The 25,574-nt window shown below is 42.9% G+C and overlaps 1 protein-coding gene across 1 annotated transcript; it reads right to left on the bottom strand.

Annotated features, from left to right (window-relative positions):
• Positions 1-452: 452 nt before the first annotated feature.
• LOC112302529 (cell cycle control protein 50C-like) lies at positions 453-24,284 on the bottom strand. The gene is made up of 7 exons (XM_024558129.2): positions 24,093-24,284; positions 17,739-17,849; positions 10,486-10,587; positions 9,202-9,289; positions 8,669-8,809; positions 3,340-3,549; positions 453-655 (listed from the first exon to the last, which is right to left on the bottom strand). Exons 1-7 carry the CDS (start codon positions 24,282-24,284, stop codon positions 453-455), a joined length of 1,047 nt encoding a protein of 348 aa, XP_024413897.1.
• Between the last annotated feature and the right edge of the window lie 1,290 nt (positions 24,285-25,574).

Here is a 25,574-nt window from a genome sequence, read left to right on the forward strand (position 1 = left end):
TCAATTCAGTGCTAAGCAATTGTTGTAGGGTAGTCTATAATAAGTTCAAACAGCCAATAAAGACTCTCGGTCTGAGCCTGGCTGATGGTCGGAAGGATTCATCTAATCTTGGGGACCCTGGGCCTGCTTTCTCTTGTCTGGTGATGGTATGTTCTTAGGCATTCACCTGCCTTTAGGCACAGGGCTTTAAATAAATATCAGAGACTTGGTTTAGAGCTAAAGGACGATTTATAATCCCCAGGGACATATTACTATACATAATTATGCCTTTTCCTCTTCCTCCCCCACCTCCTCCTTTTCTTCTCTCTGAAACTCTCATTTATCCACCTGGGATTGTACTTGGTTCATCAACGCACTTCCCCTCGATGAAAAATGGCCTGGTCACTTCAAGCTTTGTCAGAAATCTTTGGCTCCATTACTTCACCGTCTGTTTCTGTATTTTCTTTTTCTTTTTAAAGCTTGACTTGACAGCTGGAGAAGCACATTTTCCTTTCTTTCTGCATCAGGTGAATGGCCATCATTGAAAAAGAGGCCAACCAAGTCATGGCTCCTGTCACAGTGTAGGCAAGACCTAAGAAAAGGCTACTGCCTCCACTCCAAGTCAGGGTGGAAAGAACAACAGATTTTTCTCCTTGGAATCTGGTTACGGGAAAGTCTACGGAAAGATCTGTTAAGGATCTGTCTTCACGCTTCTCAGATCTGCATGCAGCTGCATATCCTAAGTACATTCGGGTGAACCGTACACATTGCTGTTTTTGTAGGTGAAAACAGGGTTGATGACTCAATTTCATGTGGTCTAATATTTACCAAAGAGTGCATTGTGTCTTACTGGAATGAAATTAAGTGAAAATGAGCCTTCTCTCTATGTAGTTGTAATGCACAAAAGAGATTCTGACACAGATAGATCTGAATGACTTACAGACAAAAAAAAAAAAAAAGAACAAATATATTTAAACCCAAGAAAATGCAAAGGATACAGATAGGTTTTACAGCAAACCTATATTTTTGTTTTATGAATCAGGAGACCCAGGGCAGGCTGAAGTCCTTCATACTCAAAGTAAGGTTTGAATTCCTACCTCAGGGAAAATTCTTCAAGAGGCATGAAGGACAAAAAACAGTGAGCTAGATGGCAAAACATTTTTGGTGGGCAAACTAAAGGTGGGGCATTGGTCTGGGTTTTAAAAAGACCAGCATCCTCGCTGCTGGGGAGAAAGAGTTTGAAGTGGGTTTGCTATCGTTAGCATTTTAATGATGTCATTTTGATTATGCATGTGGTCTGAGGTTTTTAAACATCTGGTGCCTTTTGTAAACCAACTAATAAACAAATAGAGCCTTCTCATAGCAACGGCACAGGGCAGCAGCATTTCCCAGCAAAGCTCTTAAAAGGCCTCACATCCTTTGGCAGCATGCTATTTATTACAGCCCCAGGAAACTTGTTAGGAAACCAGGTCTCTCTCTCTCACATCAAAATTCCTCATTGTCACCAGGTCCTTGGGTGCCACTTCCACTCATCTGCCTCAGCTCTAGGAGAGGGTCTTTTCCTCACACAAAGAACATCTTTTCTCTGTTAGAAGTGGTAGGCATTTTCAGCAGCTCGGGCTTAGTTCTCTGTGCCAATCAGCCAGACCATGAGGCTGGTTGGGTAATACTCACACCAGGGCTCAACCCGGGCAGAGCAGGGATAGGATTGAGGCTCCAGACTGGGGTTCTGTGTGGAAGATTTAGATTTGAGAGTCATCAGCATTAAAATATGACTGTGAATGCAGTCACCCATGAGGAGAAATAGAGTGTCTCCTTTGTCTGGAATGCAGACTCCCTTCCTCTCCCCGCTGCCCAAGCTCACTGCCAAGCACTGTAAGGACAGCAGTTCCTGATGGCTGTCCCCTCCCCCACCCCATTTCTTGATTGCAGCTGTAACTGCTTTATGGCAAGGCTGTCACAGAGTCAAGAGAGTCAGAAGGCCCAACTCCAGAGACCATTGTCAACAACTTTTGATCTCAAGTTTTTGGGTGTGGGGAAGGAAGGGTTGGAAAAATCTTGTTTAAAAGACAGCATTCAATAGCTTACACTTTGATCTGTATATATAATGTTGCCAGAGAGCAGTTCATGGCTTTCATATTCACAGACTGGAATAGAAGCCCTGCTAAAGGAAAGAACTAAGGCAAACAGTACTCCTGGTCAGTAAACAAAAGGAGGGAGCAAACTGGCAGGTAGATGGTGTCCCATCAGTAGGGGTATGTCTGGCTGAGGAACGTCCCCACCCCCTGTCAGGACGGAAGAGCCCTCACTCTAGGGTAGAAAAGATGGAGCAGGGAACTGGAGCACAAGCAGTCATTCACTATCCCCAAGAATTTCTCATTCAAGCTCCAGGAGAGGTAAAGAAATGGAGAGCCTTAGCATTTGGTGCTTGGTCCTGCTGGGGTCCCATGAGTCACTCCTAACAGCAGCCCTGAGATGCCCAGGGCTGACCTCTCAGAGCTGTGGACAGCCCTGGAAAGATTCTGCCTCCCAGAGAGTTCTGCCTCAGGGGGAATCAGGAAGAGACTTTAAGTCTGAAGACCAGAGTTAGTGTAAATTGTGTTTCAATATATAATTTTTTAAGAGATAGTATTTGGTGTCATTTTGAAGTGAAGTCCTTTTGTTTTAAAATCAAGAGTTACATTTGTATTTTTGAAGTAAGTGGAAAAATCCAGAAGCTCATGTCAGGCACATGTCTCCCAACCTGGACTGTCCATAACCAAAAGGCCCTGACGAGCACAGGCAGGCTGGCTTCCTGCCTCCGTGGGGTGAGCGCAGCTCCTGCGGGTGGGGCTCGGAGGGCTCCCCACGGGGGTTGGATGAACTGGAGCTGCCCCTTGAGCCCAGGGCTCCTTTGGTCTGTGGTGCTTTTGTCTAGAATAAAAGGTTCTACAGTGTCTCTCAGTTTTAGTTATTTTTAGTCCATTTTCCAAATTTACTGTTTATCAAACCACTCCCCTTTATTTCACGGTCCCCCATCTCATTGCATCCTATACAGCAGGCTCCTCCTCAGGGTTTCAGATCTCTAGGCCGTGTTAGTTCATCTTTCTTGGGGGACAGAAATCTACTTCCCTACTTACCTGCATCTACTTACTTGATGGTGCTATTAATTGTTAGCCCTTAAAAAAGTACACATTTGATTATATAAAGCGGAGACAAACGGCTGTATGGAGAAGGAACGATAGTGTCGCCTGTGTATGCCTTTACATAGATAGATTTGATTGAAGAATGGAAAAGCACAGGACGGAATAAATCAATAACTAGTGCCCAGATGGACACTGACTTTCCTTCACTGCAAAAAGAAGTAGTGTGAAAGGATACTGTAGGTTATGTTGAAACTATAATTACCAGCAGGCAAGCCTTCGGTAAAATACTGTATTCGGTTGAGTCGACGGTGCAGCTTTTTGAAGGTGGGGAAGGCGGCTGTCCGCATCCACACGATGAAGTCCTCGTTTACGAAGCCACTGTTCCCTGAATCCTCTTCGTCCAGTTCGTAGACAGGCTTAGGCCAGTGAGGGGGCTTTGCAGTTCCTGCAGGAAGAGAATAATGGATGTGGTGGAGAAAAATCACCTACCCTCTTCAGTTTTTCTTAGAATGTGGAGAAAGAAATAACTTTTGGGTTCTCGAGGAGAGAGAAACAGAAATTAGACTATTGAAAGCAGTATGCATGTATGTAAACCGCCCGAGTATGCAACCATTGAAAATAATGGTGACAGAGACTCTAAGGAAATGTGGGAGAGGCATGTTGATGATACTTTCATAAGATCAAAAAAAGGTAGAATACCAAGTTCTATATATTGTATATTATATGCCCAAAATGAAGCACTGAAAAAATAGGTAGAGCAAAATAATTGTGGCTGTATTCTGTGATAGCGTCATATTCTCTGGTAGCATCATAGCTTCACTAGTAATTTGAAGTGAAAAAATGAAAACAAGATCCTTGGTTAACATTTAAAAGAAAAAGAATAACATCCATCGATGAGGCAGCGGAAATGGGAAATCTAGTGTAGGGCAGACAGGCGTGTGGACGGGTGTGAGGAATTGGTAATGGGAGGAGGTGGAGACGACAGGGTTGCAAGCCTGTTCTGAAGCCAGGAGGCCTGGTGCGGTGAGTGCTGTAGCACCGCTGGCAGCACCGCCCGAGGGCCGGCGCCAGGGGTGAGTCTGCTGAGTGTTCCCGCAGTCTCACACTGCCCTCTTCTCACCGTGGCGGGCATGTCTGTCTCTCACTCTACAGTGGACTCCTGAGTACAGTATCTTCCTCGTCTTTTTTCACATTTAGTGCCTGGCACATAGTAGGTATTCAATAAATGCTTGATCAAGGGATGAGAGATTCCAATTAAAGCTTATAGAAGTTCACGGGCATATATAAAAACCACACTGAATTTTAAAGAGCTAGTCAACAAGAGAAAATTGGTTAATGAACTGTTCACTTCTATAAAACTGGTTCTACTATTTGTAGAATCCAGAATGATAAATAGGGACCCTGTCTCACTTTAGCCAGCACTCATGACCCAGGCAATGCGTCCTATGAGGCACTGACATCTGAGTCACCCAGGGAGCCTGTTCAGAAGGCAGGTTCAAGTACGCCCTCCCTTACTAACTCCTGACTCCACATGAGCCCCTGTCTCCAAGAGACTATGGGAAGCATGGCCAAAGAGGCAACAACATCCTCCATTTCCCAAGTTTGGTTGGGTCATTTGTAGGTATCCATTCATTCAATAATAAGCATTTCTTGATTACTCGGTATGTATCAAGCACCAGGGATACAAAACAGCACTAGATCCAACCCCTTACCTCAGGAATTCACAGAATGTAGTGGTGATGACAGGTATTCAAGCAGATAATTATAGTAAAATGTGGTAACTCTTACAACAGAGGTAAGAACAAAGCTCAGTAGGAGATCAGAAAAAGCCAAGGACCCTTTGTGTTACAGCCTGTGGTTATGTGGTAAGACAAAAGAATAGAATATTGCCAAGTTCCTTTCAAAAACTGGGAATTTGCTCTCCCCCTAAGCAGCCTGAGATGACCTCTAAAAGTAATTTGCTATTCACTTGAACAGAAAATCTTGCAAATCAAGAGGTTCAAATCTTCGTGTTCACTTTAAGAACACTCGTGAAACTGCCCAGGTCACCAAGGACATGCGTGTCCGAAAAGCCACCAAGTACCTGAAGGACGTCACCTCACAGAAGCCATGTGTGCCGTGCCCTTGTTACAGTGCTGGAGTTGTCGGGTGTGCCCAGGCCAAAGTGTGTGGCTGGACACACAGGGTAGACAGCCCAAAAAGAGTGCTGAACTTTTGCTGGGCATGCTTAAAATTGCAGAGAGTAATGCTGAACTTAAGGGTTTAGATGTAGATCCTCTGATCGTTGAACACGTTCAGGTGAACGAAGATCCCAGGATGCGGCGTAGAACCTACAGAGCTCGTGGGCGGAAGCACCCCCACACGAGCTCTCCCTGCCGCCTGGGAGAGTCCTACTGAAAAAGAGCAGGTTGTTCCTAGACCGGAAGAGGAGGCTGCACAGGAGGAAAAGCTATCCCAGAAAAAACCGAGGAAACAAAAACTTATAACCCAGGAGTAGAGTGAGCATAAAATAAATGCTAACAAAAGTAAAAAGAGAAAAAAACCCAAAAGCTAGGAATTCCATTATATTTTGACATACATGCCATTTTGCCTAAGACACTCCCAGTTTATGCCTGTTGTCTGGTATCCCGTCTGATTTAGCACTTATTCCAAACAAATAATGTACATATAATTTTATCCTTCCAGCTTCCGACCATGGTCTTAGTTACAGTGTGTGAGATACCCACGTGCAGTGAATGGAGTGCTTACTTTAACACGTGATGAATGAAAGATAACCAGAGACCCTTTCAGTCAGAATGACATACCCCTGTGAACCCTGCCAGCTGCTTGCCATCCCAGCCAGTTAGGCCATAGCCTCTGTCTTGGCCTATGAGACGCATGAAGCTGGCAAGCTGCAAGTCAGGGGGGTCGGGGGGACCCTTGGGAAGTTACAGGTTATGTTATATGTACTTGACAGAGTGCAGGAAACAGATGCTGAGTGGTCTTGCCGAGAGTAGTTTGCAACATCGGTTTTGTTATTTATTGCATAATGTAAATATATAACTATTTTATTGTTTGGTATCAGTTTTTTTATTTGCTAGTAAATCCCTTTTGCTATACAAAGCTAAAAAATGGCACATGTATGTTTGATGTAAGATTAAGTACATTTTCTCAAGAAAGTTACTAAATGTGATACTTGCAAAGTTGGTAGGCATTTACCCCCCACCATGGGAGCTGGCCTGATGTCAATGACCCACATGAAAATCCCCTAAATCTGCTGCAGGACATCAGAATCCACTTCAAAAGTTTGTGCTTATTTTTAAGAGTGTATCCAAAGACACTGCTTTACCCTGTGTAGCTACAGAAGGCCCATTTAGATCAGTATGTGGGCATGACTTTTCATTTAGATCAAATGAGTTTCCTTCTAGTTTCACTTTTTCATTAGAAATTTTTTTTTGTAGTCCAAGGAAACCTTGGATGTGTTGGCTCCATTAGCACAAAAGAACTTTGTCAACAGTAAAATGAAGCCAGTTTTACGTCAGTGTCTTCAGATGCTTCACAGAAAAATCAGAATAAATTAATTATAATAATGGTGGGTTTTTTTTGTTTTTGTCATGGAATCAGAGAAAAGGTTTTTGATATTCAAATTTGGAAAATAAAACCCCTGTACTATAACAAATATTACTATAAATTCAATTGAAAGATTCAACAATCAAATGTAAACTTTTTGGTTTTGTGATGATAACATAAATGACAATTCAGTGCAGCACAACACCCGAGTAAAGATAATTTTCTTGGTTAGTTGAGAAACTCGAAGAGAAATGTACTTAAAATGACTTGAGGTACATACACAATTCACAATTATACTTAAACAAGCTACAATATTTTATTAATCAAGATAAGAGGCGTCGTTGTGCAAATTTGAATGTTTTTATATGTTCACAGTAATGAAACTGAATTGCAAGTTTTTTCCAATGACATGGTCGCTAAATGAAAGAAATGCTTCAGCACGGTAGTACGTGTGGTCTGTCTTTCTACACATCGTCAACCAGAACTTTAGAAATGATCGAGCCTTTGAATGACTGATTTGTGCATCAAATGACATGTCCTACAATGATCCTGAACTTGGTTTGGTAAATAAATCATCCAATTTTTGGTTGTCTTCTGTTCAAAATAGTTGAAAAAGATTTTAAAGTATCTGAAATATAGAATGCCAAAAAACTTTAGTATTTGAAGATTTAGTAAATTGCAAGAGAAGATATTGAAATTTACCCTTATAAAAAGCAAGAGAATAAGTTTAAAATATATAATTGTACTTTAGAATATCTCGATGTATATTTTGATGGAGCTCCTATTTTTAACTAAATAAAATTTTCTTCTCCATGAGAATTAAATGATATCAAGATGGTCTAAGATTTTGTAGCATCTAAATTTAATAATACATTCAAAAGAATGATAAATAGAAAAAAAAAGTGAGGTCGAAAAGACGGTCTTCATGAAAATATTTGGGATGTAATACCAGCATATTTCAATACAAAAATTGAAACTGAGAATATCCTCCATTTAGTACAATTGGCTGTGAGTATAATAGGTACCTTAGCACCTATAGGTATTTTTTCAATTAAAAAAAATTGGGGTCAAAAGAGAAGAATCAATTAAAGGTGTTAATAAATACAAATTGATTAACCATAAAATGAAACTTTAAAAAGATTATAATTTTGTGAAAAAAATAAAAATAATATTTTAATAAAATATTTTTAAAGAAAAAATTCGTTAGAAAAATACAGGGGCATGTAATGAAGACAGATATGGCTAAGAAACTGACTAAAGTCTGTGATTATGCATCCAGAATTGTTATTTTGCTTATCTTTAAAAAAAAGATTTTATTTATATTTAGAGAGGGGAAGGGAGGCAGAAAGAGAGGGAGAGAAACGTCTATCAGTTGCCTCCCACATGTACCCCCAACTGAGGACCTGGTCTGTAACCCAGGCATGTGCCCCGCCTGGGAATCAAACCAGCGGCATTTCTGTTTGTGGGTCGGCGCTCCAACCCACTGAGACACACCAGTCAGGGCGCTTATGTTATCTTTTAATGTTTAGGTAACAAAGTTGTTTTTTAAAAGTTCGTTTAATGTACACAGACATATTTTAATATTTTACATACTATCATTTTAAAAGTAGTTTGTAATAGAATTATTTTATAGGTCTACCAAAATGGTCATGTAAATTTACTGATCAATAAATATGAATTTCAAATAAATATATAACTTTAGTAATTCTAGCATCCCCTTTCATTCTCAAAAGTGCACCAGTTCAGAGCAAAACTTACATGGTCACCCTAATTTTAGATGAAGTAACGAGTTTCTTAAAACGCTGCCCTTTCACTAAGGTAAACTGGAAGGAAGCTTGGCACAATGCCTCATGTTTCTCAGGCGTGTGATGGAAGCGCTCACGGGGAGGGCGAGTTAGAACAAAAAGGAAGTCAACAGAGAAGGAAAGAGGGAGGAATCATAAGTATCTCCTCACACATAAAAACCAAAGTTCCTATAAGTAAATAAAAATATTAAATTAATGTATGGATCTTACCTGCAAATGCACTAGGAAGATTATTGGAGTTTGGATTCTGAAACTTGATGAACTTATCTGTCCACCATGTAATTCCACTTGATAACATTGGGACTTTGATACGTATAGATGAGTTAAGGTTGTATGAAAGAATAATGGTGTCTGTAGGGAAATGAAAAGTTGTATTAGAGATGCAAGCAAGCATTTTTGCTGCCCTCTGACATGCAAAACTAGACATGAAAAATGAACCAAGGTTTTAGCAGACTCCACCTGCCTTCATGCCATAGAGGCTGGAATTCCAACACTTTTTATTTGAAATTTCTTGCTAAGGTCCCAGTTATTGAAAAATACTCTTAAGCTCCATTTAACTCATGCTCCGAACTACTTTGAATCTCTGGTAAGGAAGAACTTACTTGCAAATGAAATACCATAAGCCAGTGGATAATGGATACAAAATTTTTAAAGAAAACTGCCACTCAGCTGCAGAGATGACCTGCTGGACTTTTAGGTTTCACATGAAAGGGCACACCATAGAGATAGAAAAAGTCACCTACCATTGAATATGCTGTTGGCGATAGCTCCACAAGGACAGATGGGGGTCCCGTTGTGGGTCTTTCTGAATGAATCACAGTTTCCAACATCCTGAAAGCAAGATGATACATGATTGAGAAGTGCTTTTGTAACCGCCTTTAGAATGATGAAAGTGGGAACGACGGCAATGTAAATCAGCCCACACTGGTTTATTGACACAGACTAAGCTTATGGACTACCTGCTTCGCTTAGACTAGAACAGTTTTGTGTTTGGGAGGTGTGTGTGTGTGCATGTGTGTGTGTAGTTTTTTTCTCGTTAACAGTACATAGCACACCAAATACATCTGTAGGAAGGAAATTTACCTTGCTGGCTGTGTTAAATATCGCCCTAATCTACAATGGAATACATTTTAAAATATGTTTTTATTGAAGTATAATTTATATTCCAAAAGGTATCAAAATCATGAGTCTATAGCTAGAGGACTTATTACAGGGAATCCATCTACCTAAAAACCAGAATATATTTTTAAAAGAATTGTTGCTAAAAATAATGTTTGTTATGTTCATATAATAATGTCAGTGTGGAAAAAGGGCTTCTTTCTAGCTTTTCAGGCCAACGTGCTGAATATCATCTATCAAGAATAAAATTTTGCAATCCTAGATTTGCAAGGGTATTCAATTAAACCAAAGGCTTTTGTTCAAGTAGAGCCCAATTTCTTAAAGTTGTCTGAATTGAAGGCTCCAACTATAGGAAAGACAATGCTAGACAGAGTGTGATCCCGACCAAGACAAAACTGCCCAAAGTTACCTTCAAAATGGGTGGTGAATTCATCGACTAAATGGGGCAACTTTAACAATAACTACAGATAGTAAGTGTGAAGAAATAATATTGAAATCAATGTGTCCATTGACTACGCCATCAACTTTATGAACAGAAACATAAAATCCTGAATTGTGGTTGAAAAGTACTTAAAGATTTGCCCTTCTGACACATTCGTTATTACTAAGATTTGAACAACCCAATATGTATCATATTTTAATATGAAGTACTGTCAAATAAAAATGGCTGGTGCATGAAAGCATAACCATTTGATGGGACAAGATTCACATTACTGCTCTGAAGAGGGGAAGTGCTCCTCTTTCCAACAGCAGTCATCCTGATTACCAGCCCCTTTAATTTATGCAAGAATGAAATGAGCACTTCTGTCTTGAATTTATTTTCCATACTCTCTTTTAGACTGAAAGATCCATCTGGTTTTAAAAAAAGGAGTGTTGCATTATGCCAAAGCAAATGAAGCCTTACCTACCTTTATGTCTCTACCCATTAGTTGGCTATTACTTCTGGATAGAATGTATCGATAGAGGTTCTGATGGAAGCCATACAATTTATAGTACATATAAACATTACCCTGTAAAGGAGAAAAGGGAAAAGCAACAGAGAGTAAGATAAAAACTGGAATATTAATAAACATGGCCAGAATTTTCAAAATATGAAAAGTAGTAAAGAAAAAAAATGATGGGAACTGTAAGTTTCTTTATATCAAATAGAAACCCAAGAAATCACTTTTTTTGTTCAAGTTGTCTGCATTTCCCCACCACCATTCCCCTCTCTGCCCCATCCATCCCTGCCTCCCACCCTTGATCCTACCCCCTTTGGCTTTTTCCGTATGTGTCCTTTATACATGTTCCTTGAAAATCCTTCCCCTTTTCCCCCCGTTATTCCCCTCCTCTCTGGGAGTAACCTCCTCTCTGGTTACTGTCAGTTTGTTCTTTATTTTAGTCTGGTTCTATTTTGCTTGCTTATTTATTTTGTCTATTAGGTTCCACTTATAGGTGAGATCATATGGTATTTGTCTTTCACTGACTGGCTTATTTCACTTAGCATAATGCTCCCCAGTTCCATCCATGCTGTCATGAAGGGTAGGAGCTCCTTCTTTCTTTCTACTGTGTAGTATTCTATTGTGTAAATGTACCACAGTTTTTTTATACACTCATTTACTGATGGGCACTTAGGTTGCTTCCAGCACTTGGCTATTGTAAATTGTACTGCTAAGAAATCATTTTTAAAAATCAGTGTTGGATATAATATTGAATGCCAATTGGAACTGAAAAAAATAAACTATAAAAATAAAAATCAGATTCGAGAACCAAGATGGCGGCATAGGTAGACACACTGCGCCTCCTTGCACAACCAGAGCTGACAGAGAATTGAACGGCAAGGGGGTCCGACACCAAGGAAATAAAAAATAAATATTCATCCAGACTGGTAGGAGGGGCGGAGACGGGCACCAGGGTGGAGAGGACTGGCGTGGCTGTGGCGGGACCGAGACTGGCGGAGTGTGGGACCAACGGGGCAGGCAGTCCTAGCACTAGCAGACCCTGCGGCCCTACATTTGCGCAGATAAACCGAGAGGGCGGGACTCAGAGCTGCGGAAAGTGGGGCAGGCAGAGCAGTGGGTAGCACCCCGCGGCCCCACATTTGTGCACAGATAAACCAGACGAACGGCGAGGATCAAAGCAGACCGTGCAACCCAGGGCTCCAGTGCGGGGAAATAAAGCCTCAAACCTCTGATTGAGAGCGCCCATGGGGGTTGGGGCGGCAGCAGGAGAGACTCCCAGCCTCATGGGAGAGGTCGTTGGAGAGACCCACAGGGGCCTGGGGCGTGCACAGGTCCACCCACTTGGGAACCAGCACCAGAGGGGCCCAGTTTGATTGTGGGTATCGGAGTGAAAGATTGAAATCCGGAGGAGAGTGAAGTGGGCGCCATTGCTCCCTCTCGGCCCCTCCCTCACGTACAGCATCACATCACAGTGACCAGCGTTACCCCGCCCTGGTGAACACCTAAGGCTCCGCCCCTTAAAGTAACAGATGCGCCAAGACAAAAAAAAAAAAAAAAAAAAAATAGCCCAAATGACGGAACACTTCAAAGCTCCAGAAAAAATACAACTAAGCGAGGAAGAGATAGCCAACCTATCAGATGCACAGTTCAAAACACTGGTTATCAAGAAACTCACAGAATTGGTTGAATCTGTTCGAAAAACAGATGAAAAAATGAAGCCTATGCTAAGAGAAACAAAGGAAAATGTACAGGGAATTAATAGTGATGGGAAGGAAACTGGGACTCAAATCAACGGTGTGGACCAGAAGGAAGAAAGAAACATCCAACCAGAAAAGAATGAAGAAACAAGAACTCGGAAAAATGAGGAGAGGCTTAGGAACCTCCAGGACATCTTGAAACGTTCCAACATCCGAATTATAGGGGTGCCAGAAGGAGAAGAGGAAGAACAAAAAATTGAAAACTTATTTGAACAAATAATGAAGGAGAACTTCTCCAGTTTGGCAAAGGAAATAGACTTCCAGGAAGTCCAGGAAGCTCAGAGAGTCCCAAAGAAGCTGGACTCAAGGAGGAACACACCAAGGCACATCATAATTACATTACCCAAGATTAAACGCAAGGACCTACATCCAAGATTACTGTATCCAGCAAAGCTATCATTTAGAATGGAAGGGAAGATAAAGTGCTTCTCAGATAAGGTCAAGTTAAAGAAGTTCATCATCACCAAGCCCTTATTATATGAAATGTTAAAGGGAGTTACTTAAGAAAAAGAAGATCAAAAATAGGAACAGTAAAAATGACAGCAAACTCACAGTTATTAACGACCACACCTAAAACAAAAACAAGAGCAAACTAGGCAAACAACTAGAACAGGAACAGAACCATAGAGATGGAGATCACATGGAGGGTTGTCAATAGGGGAGTGGGAGGGGGAGAGGGGGGGAAAGGTATAGAGAATAAGTAGCATAGATGATAGGTGGAAAATAGACAGGGGGAGGGTAAAAATAGTTTAGGAAATGTAGAAGCCAAAGAACTTATAAGTATGACCCATGGACATGAACTATAGCGGGGGTGGGGGGGATGTGGTAGGGAGAGGGTGGGCAGGATGGAGTGGAGTGGGGGGGGAATGGGACAACTGTAATAGCATAATCAATAAATATATTTAAAAAATAAAAATAAAAATCAGTGTTGAAATATCCTGGCTTATAAATAATTATTAAAATGACTAAATAACTTATTTTTAGTTTTTTATAAGGGCTGCTACACTCCTGCCTTGAAAAAAAGTTTCATAACCAGGCTTTGTAATCTCAATATTTAAAATTTGACTTTACAAATGTTGTTATTTCCCAGTAATACTAGAAAAATGCTTTGTCTAGGGTTGTAGTAGGTGTCAAAGTCACATGATTTCAAAGAAAGCCCACGAAGCGCAAATTAAAATCGGGGCCACTGTGCGTGTGCATGCTGGCTCTTTGTGGTCTAGTTCCCACTGTTTTTGTTTTTTTATCCCTAGGATCTAGCACAGTACCTGGCACATAGTACTCGCTCAAGAAATTGTGAACCACTTGTTACGGGAGAAAAAAGATGGAATAATTCACTTGCCCCCAAAAAGGTGATCTTCACCTTGGCTACAAGCAGACTTGTTGCTATGAGGGTCGTGTCTTCTCACGCACAGCGCTGTATGAGGCTGCCCAGTCAGGCTACTATCACGCTTCTACCTGTATGGTAATGTAGTGTACCAAGGCTCTGGAAATTCTCTAGGCAGACTTGATGCAGATTCTACTAACAGCATATATAATGCAAAAGAAAGGCCAGTGTAGCTGTTCATAATTAATATGAGTTACCCTCAAGATAATGAGGCCTGCATCCAAAAATATATGATGGCTTAACATTGATTTAATGTGCCTCGCAAATGTTAGGTGCTATACTCAGTGCCAGAAATACAAAGTATTCTTTGCAACTCCCCTCCTCAATTGCTTTTCGTACACTCTGCAACAACAGCACTGGGAGAGGCTTTAGGCCCCACCCTTGTGATCTTTAGGAGGCTGAGTCTGGAAAATGGGGACTTGTACCCAGGGCCGGCTGGAAATAAAGGCAATAGTAAGTGTGGCCAGTTAGAGAAAACAACAAAAGCTGGCGAGCTCAGTCACTTGCAAGAGAAAAGTCTCTGGACGCGGAGAAGGGGAGATGCCGGGCCGTGCCAAAGCTGCAGGGGCCGCACACTGGACAGAGAGCAGGGACGTGAAGGTGAACAGGCCAGGCGTAGCGGGAGTGACTGATTACATTTCCTCACCCAAGGAGGAAACCTCTGTTGTTGACCCTTAACTATAAAAGACATAAAATCCACAGAAAGGAATTTACCATACATTTTCTTGGAAGCTAAACAGAGAATTCTACTTACCCAAAGTTATATATTCATATAAATGATGAAATAAATAGGCAGAGAACACTCACCACACTAGGGACAGGAGTGTTTTTATAACCTTTTTTCAGTGATTCTTTGCCCAAGACTTAGTTTAACAAGGCCTCAATGATCATCATCGTTTCGGTCAGTCCTGGAGGCATGGACTTTATTAAGGAGTTCCCTCCGTTTACACCAGCGGCACTCGGCGCGGGATCCCGAGTCTCGGGCCGCGAGTCTCACGCGGAGTCATCGCCAAGCACAGGTCTTGTGCGCGGACTGCAGAGCCGAAGGCCCTGTCCTTGGCCTAGTGGTAGGTTGGGTTTTTACGGGAAAGCCGCTGCCTGGAAGGAATGGTTAGCAGCTTCATTTGCCTTTAGGGTTTCAAAGAACCCAGACAGATGAGAACTGAAGCCCTTTGGGTCTTTTTCTTCAAAACTGTAAGTAGTCTGAGCCCCCAAGAAGGAACAACCTTGCTTGACATACTGACTTCAGTTTTCTGACTTCCTGTACTGTGAGAGAATACATTTCTGTTGTTTTAAGCTTCCCCTCTCCCAAATTAAGTGGCACTCACTTTTACTTTGGGGTGGAGGGAGCTGAGGAAGGCAAGAGAGGGTATAGCTGTAGAGAACTAGAATTTTTGACCTATAACAAAAGAACACATTTGTAAAACGTCCCCCACTGACTTTATGTAGATTTCAGTCATAACTGAAGTACAACTCAGTGATGTCCTTATAATTTATATCTGACTTACAGAAATGGCCAGAGCTGCCCATAATCAACACAGATGTATTTAGAATATCACTGACACCAACATACTTTCTTCTGGGACTAAGGGGGAATAAGAAAGAGACACATAAAACCAAAGCTTCCTAGAACATAAAGCCATATAGCACTTCATCTTTCCTCCATCCATTTAATATTTTAGCAAACATTTTCTGCACATCTACCATGTGAAATGAACTGTGCTGTGCAGGGTAGAGGAAGAGAAGACTCATATGCTCATTCAATAAACATAATCAAGCACCTACTGTGTGCCAGACACTGTTACAGGTGCTTATGGTACAACAGTGAGAGACAACAAACAATACATGTTTAAAATAAACTGTTGATTTCTACAGCATACGGGAAGGCAGTAAGTATTATGGAAAAAGTAGAAATCACAACAAGGTAACAAGGGTCAGGAGTGCAGGGGTGGGGTGAGTATACAGGCAGTAGTATGAGACAGGTTGGCCAGCGTAGGCTGTGCTAGGGTGAGAGCTGAGCCAAGACCTGAGCCAAGTGGACATCAGGCTCAGGGCGCAAGGCGAGAGCACGTGCAACTTGTCTGAGGAACGAGGAGTCAGTGCGGTGGGTGTGGCGGTGGGTGGAAGAGAATGGAGAGATCAGGTCAGAGGGGAGATACGAGACCGGGTCATGTAGAGCCTTGTAAAGCCTTAGGCTTTTTCACTCAGTGGGAAGAGGAGCCATTGCAGGAATTTTTAAGCCAAGGAATAACATAATATGACTTATGCTTTAGAAAGCTTACTCTAGCTGCTCTGTTGAGACACAGACACCAGCAGGAAGACCTGTTAGGAGATCACTGCAGAAATTCAGGTGTGAGTTGAATGTGGCATGGAGCTCGGTAGCAGTAGCAGAGGTGTGGAGAAGTGGGCAGACTGGATATACAGGGTCCACCACAAATAATGGCTCTTTTTTATTACAAAATCTTCTGTTACAAAATCATGAGCATGCCATTCTGTAACATAACAATATCCCCCTCAAGCACATCATATGACATTTTAGGTGACATGTTCAAATTAAAACTATAAATTATTACACCTATATTATTACCCTACCAACCACATTCAAGCAGGCCTTACTTCTGCCAGACCCTGTATTTTGAAGGAAAAGTAAACAGGAGTAAAAAGGGGGAGTGGATGTGAGGTGGTAGAGAGCAGAAGGAGTTCAGAATGGCTCCTGGGCCTTTGGCTTGGGCACCAGAAGGATGGAGCTGCTATCAGCTGAGACTGAGAAGTCTGTGGGTGCAATGGGTTGTTTCTGGAGGGAAGAAGCCGGTGTCAGGAGTTCAGCTCTGGAAATGTTGAGCTTCACATATCTGTTAGTCATCCAAATTTAGACATCAGGAAGGCAATTGGAAATACAAGTGTGGACGTCAGAAGAGAAGTTTGGGCTAGAGATATAAAAGAGTGTTGGCAACAGATGGCATTTAAAGCCAGGAGGTTGATGACGTCTCCAAGGAAGTGAGTGCACAGAGGGAGGAGAAGACCGAAGACTAAGACTAAAACCCTGCAGCTCTCGACACAGAGTTTGAGGAAAGCAGGAGGAACAGCAAGAAACCACAGAAGGGCAGCCAGAGAGCTAGGAGGAATTCCAAGAGAGTGTGGTATCCTGAAAGCCAAGAGAAGCAAGTGTGTCAAGGACGAGGGAGTGATCCATCACCTTGTCCGGTGGGCTGACAAGGCACCAAGGACTCACTGTGGGATTTATTCACATGGAAGTCATCAGTAACCTTGCAATTTCACTGAGCCTTGCTGAAACTTCCTTAAGAATACACTACTGTCTAAGACCTAGCTTCCGTCCTTCTTTTCCCTTCCCTCTCCTTTATAGGGGTCAGAGCTGTGTAGTGGTCTGATGGCTCTCTCAGCTTCCGCCAGCCCCCTCCCCATTTTCCCTTACAGGCAGTTCCCACAGTAAATCTCTTGCATGTCTAATCCTGTCTTGGCATCAGCTTCTCAGAGGACCTGGACTAACTAACACACGACTTTAATCATCCCAAGATTAGAGACTCTCTTACTATTTCTTTGGCATTTCTCACAGTGCCTGAGAGCCAGGCCAAGACTTGCCTTAGGGATTAGGCAATTGCATATGTAGAATGACTTGGGGGGACCCAAGGAGAGTCCCACCAGGTGTGACCCCTGACACTAACTCACTGTGTGACCTTGGTTAAGTCACTTAACCTCTCAGCCCATTAATTTTCTCACTATAAAATGAGTGGTTAGATTCCATGACCTCTATGATCCCCTCTTGTGCTGACACTGGAGTGAAACCTGTTGGACTGATGTTGGAACTGTGTTACAAAGTTGGGTAAGTAAAGAATCCGGAAACTTAAAAACAAAGGAGAACAAAATCCCAAAGGAGAAAAAAGGGAGGAAGAGTCATACATGAACTCAAAGCTTTATAAGACACCTCTACTCCCACCCTGTCTTATTTTTTGTATTTTCAGTTCGGAGAAGCATGTGACGGAAACCATGCACTCACTGCCAGGTCTGAAATGGGAAGAGATCAGCATATAGCCAATTGAAGCCTCTCGAATTTCACTTACTTGCATTGTGTCTGGCAGGTAAAAAGGAATGGAGCAGGTGCAGTCTTTGTCAAAATTAATGGCGTTTTCCCGCAGTTCTGCACAATTTGCACATATGTTTGTGTAATTAATCTGTCAGGTAGGAAAAAGAAAAATTAAGGAGATTTGACATTGGGCCCTGGTCAGGTAGCTCAGCTGCTTAGAATGTCATCCTGACGCACCAAGGTTGGGTTCTGCTGTGTCTGCGGTGGGGTTGTGGGTTCTGCTGTGTCTGCGGTAGGGTTATGGGTTCTGCTGTGTCTGCAGTCAGGTGGTGGGTTCTACTGTATCTGTGTTCCATATAAAAGTCAGCCAATGAATGCCTAAATAACCGGAGCAACAAATCGATCTCTCTCTTTCTCTCCCTCTCTCCTCCTTCCACTCGCTCTAAAATCTATAAATAAAATTTTAAAAAAGAATTTAATGAAGAAATTCCTTTATTAAAAAAGATTTAACTTTGAGTGGTGGATACACAATGCAATATACAGATGATGTGTCACAGAACCCGTACACTGGAAACCCGTATAATCTCACTAACCATTGTCACACCAATGAATTTACTGAAAAAAAAAAAAGAAATTACATGAGTATATATCTTAAAATTCAAGCCCCGAGCTCACCAAAGCCTTCAAGCTGTCTGGGTCCAGGGCATGTTGTCTGGCCATGAGCACAGAGCAGCCCACTGTGGAGGACGAGTGTTTCTGCAGATGCTCTGGGGGAGTGGGCCTTCGTGCGGTCTTTCATTTTGGGACCTGCAGCATTTTGCCACTGACCTGGAATTCAGTGTTTTTATTGCATATTTATGTAACCTGTTGTGATGAAGCCTTATGCCTGGATCATAAAGAGGTGTCGTTAGGAAAGTATTAGTCAATGTCTCAGAAGAGCTGGGCCTACGGCCTGAGTCTAATCAGCTTTATGGGGAAGTCACTTCACTGTTTTTCCATTTTATTGTATGGAAAATATTTATACTAATGAATTCTTCTACGTGGCATATAGAGGAAGATATTAAAAATGACCAAACATAGAGAAAGAACTGTTTCCAAAATGTAGGGTTATTGACATGTGTGGAATCATTCTGATTTTAAAATGTTGTTACATCTATTTTTTAAAAGTTGAATTCTGTGAAAATGGTAGAGTGGACACTATGAACAAGGATAGTATGTCCCAAATGAGCAAGTCCTGTGAGCTCTGGCTGAGGGACTCAGTTATGTGAAGGTCCTGCAGCTGGAAGAAGAGGGAGGAAGGGAGGCTCGAGGAGAGGCCACAGAGGCTGCGCACCTTCCTGCTACAGGAAATGCTCGTCTCAGGCACCCAGGGTTGTTGTGGGCACTGCTGTGAGCTCCTGCTTTTCTCTGTGTGTTGGTAAGTTCTTAGAAGACTACACCGAAGACCTGCAGAATGGTACTTTCAGAAAGGAGAGGGATCCCAGTGCATCCAGACCAAGTGGTTTTGAATACTCAACATTATGTGGTGGAACCAGTCACGCCACCAATAAAGTTGTTATCCAAGGACCTAGGAATAACATACATTGAACCCAAGGTTGCCCAACACCTTCTCAGCATTTCCACATGCTGACTCAAGATTTGCAAGTCAGTAAGAAAATTTTCACAGACTCAGAACGTTTACGAGAGAGGCCATAACCCTGCCAGCCCCCTGGAAACGACTGTTCACCAAGGAGGTACTCTTGGAATGTAAAGCCAAATGCCAGTCGAGCAGTCCAGAATGAAAGGTGGTGTCCAGGCCATGACAATGGACTATCCTACCCAACCTATTGTGGGTGGACAAAGTGACACAAACCCCTCCTGGAACTCTTATCTGGAGACAGCAGGACTGAAGACAGCTGGGATGACTTTTTATAAGATCAGGTCAAATGAGGTTTATAATCTATTTTGTTTCTCCCTTATGTGTTCAAATTTAAAGAAAAAACATGTTGACACCTAACTCTTTGCTGATGAATTTGCAGTATTTGTAACTGTTGTTCGTCTTAAACTTTTAAAAAGGAAGATGTTATTTTAGAACTGATAAAGTAATAAAGAACACACTTTGTGAGGGAAAAAAAGGATTATGGGAATGGGGGAGGAGCAGGGAAGCAAGGGAGTGACTTTCTCCTTGGTAAATGGCCGGTGGGGTTTAGGGTTCTTTGGGTGAGGAGACTAACAAGACAGAAGGAATTTTAACTCCTTGCAAAGCCACTGGGAGTTTTGAAGCCAAATAGGAAAAGTGTTAGTACTAAATTAAAGATTAGGCAAAAGGCTACTTAATTGTATTTAGATGCTTACATCTACTTAAATCATTCTTTAAACAGGCATCAATGTAATGGGGTACAGAGCAGGGGTCCCCCCAAATAGCAAAGCATATTCCCCACAAACCTAGATTGGGATAAGGGGGAGTAGACATATGGTGTTTGAGGTACTCTGCATAACTACAGCAAGTTAATAGCTGTGCTGCCTCAGGAGTACATGCAAAAGGGGTACATGACTTTAAGAATGTATAGTGACTTGTACGACAGCCAGGGGAGACGGATGCCCCTGTGTCAGGGGGAACTCCTGTCAGGACTAAAGATGGCAGCGAAAAGGTAAAAGATATGGCGGAACTGGCAAAGTAGCACATCATAGGAGGGTCGGATATGAGGTCACATAATAAGTTGTAGGCCAAGCATTTAAATAGGGGTGGGATGAAAGAGAAGGAAATTCCACCACAAGGCCTGGTATAGGAAGGAAGAAGGAGCCACTGGTCTGTAGTGAAGTAGTAGAAGCCATGTGGGAGGAGAGGGTGTAAGGAGAGAGCTGAGGGGGCGGTGTGGGAGCTCCCTAACCAAGCATGGATCTGTGGGAGATGCTTGGAGCATGGCCTGCACTGTGACCGGGAAGGCTGAGCTGCAGACGCCTGCTTCTCTGAAGGACGTTCGGAGAAGCCGCTCTCTTGGGACACGTGCCTCCCTGGACTCACCATGGTCCAGTGCAACGTGGCACACGTTCCCCTGACCCCTGCATGGAGGCTGAGGACAAACGTGCTCTAGACCCTGAAGGAGAGAGCTGCTGGGAGAGGACAGTGACCCTGTAACCCACAAACGTAGGTTCCAGAGGGAATGGAGACCTGTTTGCTGGTTTAAGAACAGGTAAGGATACGGGGAACTTCTGGCTGTGGTTCTGGCTCACAGCCTGGCGGGAAGCAGGGGAAGTGCTGGGTCTCGTGGGAGAGCAGGGCTCTGACCCGGGGCGCTCCCAGCTCCTGGCCCTCTCGCCCGCCGAGGTTGGAGTCCTGTTTCCTTCCACACTAATTGTTGGGTCACGCATCAAGGTGCCATGTGGATGAGCCCCAGTTGGTAAGGCTTGAACGATTATTTTGTAAAATATTGATGCCTTCGCTGTTGGTGAAGCTGCATTCTAATTTTTAAAAAGCATTAAAGAACAGCGCTGTTGTTGCAGTTGAGAGCTAGCACACTGAACTGTGACTGAGGAACTGGGATTCTAGTTCAGCCAGTCCCTGACCTGAGTTAATACTCAAACTCCAGGGCCCACATTCTATTCATCAGCATCGTCTCATCCAGCAAGTATTTGGTGTGTGAGGTCTGTGGAAGAGAAGGGCCCACACGCAAGACCTGACAAGCTCAGGCGGGGGGCCTGCGTGGCAGCCTTACAAACTCAGAGACCTAACAACATAGGATGGTCTGAAATTAAAACTTTCTATCTAAAGCAGCTCATGGCAGGTAGTCATGTCCCAGGCCGGTATTTTTCCCTAACAAAGGCCAGTTTTTACCTTAACTGAGCCTGTCTGTTGTCTATTTATGTCTATGATAACATAACTTTGGAATATCAAATTTCTTTTTCCTGGACCCCTCAAAGCACAGGCAGTGCACCAGGGAATGGCCACAGACCCTCATTGTTATTATGACCATGCTAATTGTTGCCCATTAACTCTCCTGTGCCCACCTATGTAAAAGATGTGTCTACCATTTCATCTTTTATCCAATCCCAGAGGTTCCCCCCACCTTTGCTTTCTCCTGCCTCCCTAATCTATCACCAGTGGATTTCCTGCACCCCCTGGCCTCCTCTTTTGATTCTAATGTATAAAATAAGGCACTAGACTGCCCTTCTCCAGAGCATTTCTCAGTCTGTTGAGAGTTTGCTTCCCTGCAATTGCCATCAGTTGATCGAGCAAAAATTCTCTACAGGTTTGAATGTTTCTTATGTCGACAGATCATTGTAGTACACATTCTACTCGACTGATTCTGTCAATGCAGAATTAGAAAAGAAATGTGTTTCATGGTCAAATGATTCTTGAGGAGATGATACCTAAGGTGCTTTCTAGCTCCAACAATTTTATGAGGACAACATAACTCTTACCTGTTGTCTACTTTGGTGCTCAATTGGCTTGGTAAGCCCACAGCTCTAAGAGGACAGCACAGATTCTAGTTGGTTCCTCATAGAATATTCGGGGGGGCGGGGAGAAATTATCACTCTTGCCCCTCCAAAATCCTGCAAAAAGGCACTTCCTTGCTGTGCTCCAGGGCTAAGTGAGAAGGGCAAAGCCCAGTCAGAACTTCTTTCAACTAGGTCTGCGCTCGATTGCACTGGCCTGGGATATGCACTTCCTCTTATCACCCGATACGGTGAAACACTTCTGTGTGCAGAAGGGGATCCCACTCTCTGGGTGGTTTCTGGTTTTCTTGCATAAAAGCAAAGTGTTAGAAACAGTTCAGTCTGAAGTGACTGAAAAAACCCACCCAAAACATTTGGAACCCCCCCTCAACATTATGATAAAAGCATTCTGTTGAAAGTTGTTTGCAGAGTGGCCTTAGAGAACCATGGGGTGAGGCCCTCCTCACATGCAGGGGGCGACGTCATTCAGCAGCAGCTGTCTCTTCGTGGAGGCTGCACTTCACAGTGGGTGGGGCGGGCGACCAGAAGGAAGGAAGCAGGGAGGACATAGGAAGTGGGGGAAGAACCAGAAAGGGGTTGGTGAAGAAAACAGAAAAGTTAACGGGGAGCTGTTTGTGGAAATGAATATTAACCTTGTAAGCCAATTACTTTGTTATCCCCTTCCACAAGGCAAGTTTAATTTCTTCCTGCCATTTTGCCTCTGCCGCCTGGTGTGGCCTGCTGGTTTCCAAATCACACTGGAGGGCTTGAAAGATTTAGGGACGCCTGGTTCCTGGAGAGATAAGATGGGCGCAGCCGGGAGGGGCAGCAGGAGATATTAAGTAGAAAGGCAATAGGAGTAGGACCTGAACTGATATTCTCTTTTTTGAAGTCCTCATTATTTGCAATAATTCACTCTGTCAGTACATTTGTGCCTGTTAGGCACTGGGCAATGTACTTGGAAGGGGCCATGGCCGAGGTCTCTGTTCCTACCACAGTCCTACCTACTCTATCATTATTAGCTCATTGAGGGCAGAAACCAACTTTTACTTATGACTCATCTGCATACCCAACAGAACTCTGAGCACCATCACATAATCGTGAATATGAAATCGATGTTGACATACTTGGCCTTCATAATTTTGTTGCTAGCCACGTGGGAAGACGGAACAGGTCAGCTTCCCATGACTGCCTTTAGAGGGAAGGTCACGCATTTTGGGATGTCTGGTAATCTGCTCAGAGCTGATTTAAATAAGACATTTGCTTAATTCATTTGACTGACTATGGGCATGGCCGATTTAGCCTTAGACCAGCTCTCGTCACCTCTGTTCAGACCAGCTTCCGGGGTGGGGGAGTCTCATCCTCCACCAGCTTGTTAGTCACGTTGGCAAAAGGCTTGTGACTGAGGTGTATGCCCTTAGCTTCAGCTTTACTCACTGAGTAGAACTTGTTTTATTTTGCTAAGTGTCCTTAAGAGGCCAGAAAGATTTGGGTTCTTGCCTTTTCTAGATGAAGGTGATGATCTCAGAGAGAGTTCATTTGCAAACACATAGTCACTATACTTGAAAGTGGGGCAAAATTGAAGACCTCTGTCTTTGGCTCTTCACTCCTATTAGCACGAGTCATGGGCACCTGGCAGGCACTTGGCCTCGCCTCCCCTCCTCCCACCTCTACCAATTGCTCGTTCAGTCCTCCGCCAGCATAGAAACCTTCTGACTTCCCAGCCTCCTGTAAACAAGCATGGCTGAGGCGACCAGTGTGACAGTGACAGGGACTGTTATCAAGAGGGAATGGGGATGAATGAAGCCACCAAACAGAGGCTCTGTCACCATCTGCACCTGCCAGCTGAAACAGGGATGGTCTAGTCTCATTTAGTTCCCTGTTGAGAGGCTGTGTTCTTAAATGGCCCAATCACTTACAGTCCCCAAACAGAAAATTCTTATAAACTGCATTAGACATGTAAGAGGAGGCAGACCTCTATCTCCTTGATGCTCTTTGCAGACAATATAAGGACGATGCCTATGCCAAGGCAGAATGCTCCTGTGGCAAAAAAGCCAGAGAGGACTTTGGTGGCCGAGAGATGCAGCCGGTAGGCAGGTAATCGCTGCTGCTTCAAGGCAGTGTTGTCTGGCAGTCTGGACCGGCAGCTCTGGGATGTCCTGTCCATTTTGGTCCTGCAGGTGACCAAGATGTACTTTTAAGTCATTTACATCACTACCCGTAGTAATCCCACATAACGGTAATATTAGCTTAAGAATGTTGTGAACCTCCCTTTGTAGTCGCAGTCGTTTGGCTTCCTGAATTATTTCTTAACCAGACCTGACAGTTAGCAGGAGCGCAGCTCTCTTCCATCAGCCACTACGTGGTATATTTTACTTAGGCTCAAAAAGCTTGAGCTAAATGCCACCCTGAGGAGGGAACTCTGCAGCAGGGTCTCGGTAAACCAGCATCTGTTGACACTGGGAAGCAGTTCCAATGGGGTACTGCTAGGATGTGGTAACTATTTCAAGGCAAGATGTTCCTGAGAGGCAGAAAATGAATTCATCTTTAAAAACTCACCTAAGTCCTTGGAAATTAATACCAAAAATAAAAGTTAGGATTGTCAGCTTTTTCCCAAATGTGGCTATCCCATAACATGAATATAAATTAAGTTGGGAAAATGCTCTCAGATCACAGCTGACTTTTCTATTTGTGATAATGAGAGAGATGCAAACAGGGATTGTAGAATAGATGTCTAATCTCAACAGCTTCCATTTTTTCATCCACAAGAAATACTATAGTAAAAAAATGTAGATTAAAATATCTCTCCTAACTTTTTCCTAAGTGCATGCTTTGGAGTAGCCCAAATGAGGCAGAAGAAAGACAAAGATAACAATTAAATGTTCAACATTGTAATATGGTATTATTGTTTTTTTCTCACATATTAGAAATCCACTAACATTATTTTCATGTGGCTGTTAATTACTTCCTTTTCTTAAGATGCATTTAAGATGTAGAATTAGGATTCTTAAAAGATTAGGTGAATTTCTAGCCCTCCTCTTTTATTTTCACTAGACAGGGAAGTCACGCTGGACTATTTGTATATTAAGGAAGACGATAACTTTGGAAAGCGTATCTGGTTTAAAAGAATACAAAATAAATGCAAGTACTTCTATTAGGAGATTTCCAACTCAGAGTCAAAGCTTCCCATTCGCAAAATTGGGGACAGAGCACGCCACCAACGGAAACTTTCCAGCGCGTCGTTTGACTCTGGCTTGGAAGTGGTGAGGAGAGTAGTGTGGCTGTTGGTGTCAGGCAGCCTGTGTAGAAGGCGGCAGTAAACACTTCTCGTTTATGTCTACTACTTGCTTTACTAAATAATCGTGGTCAAAAGCTTGGGTTAAAAAGCTAGTAACAGCCCATAAGATTAGGGTATATGTGCAAGGTTAGCCCAGAAAATACCAGGTATGTTTGCAAT

The sequence above is a fragment of the Desmodus rotundus genome, chromosome 2, assembly GCF_022682495.2.
Source record: "Desmodus rotundus isolate HL8 chromosome 2, HLdesRot8A.1, whole genome shotgun sequence".
In the NCBI taxonomy this organism is placed as follows: Eukaryota; Metazoa; Chordata; class Mammalia; order Chiroptera; family Phyllostomidae; genus Desmodus; species Desmodus rotundus.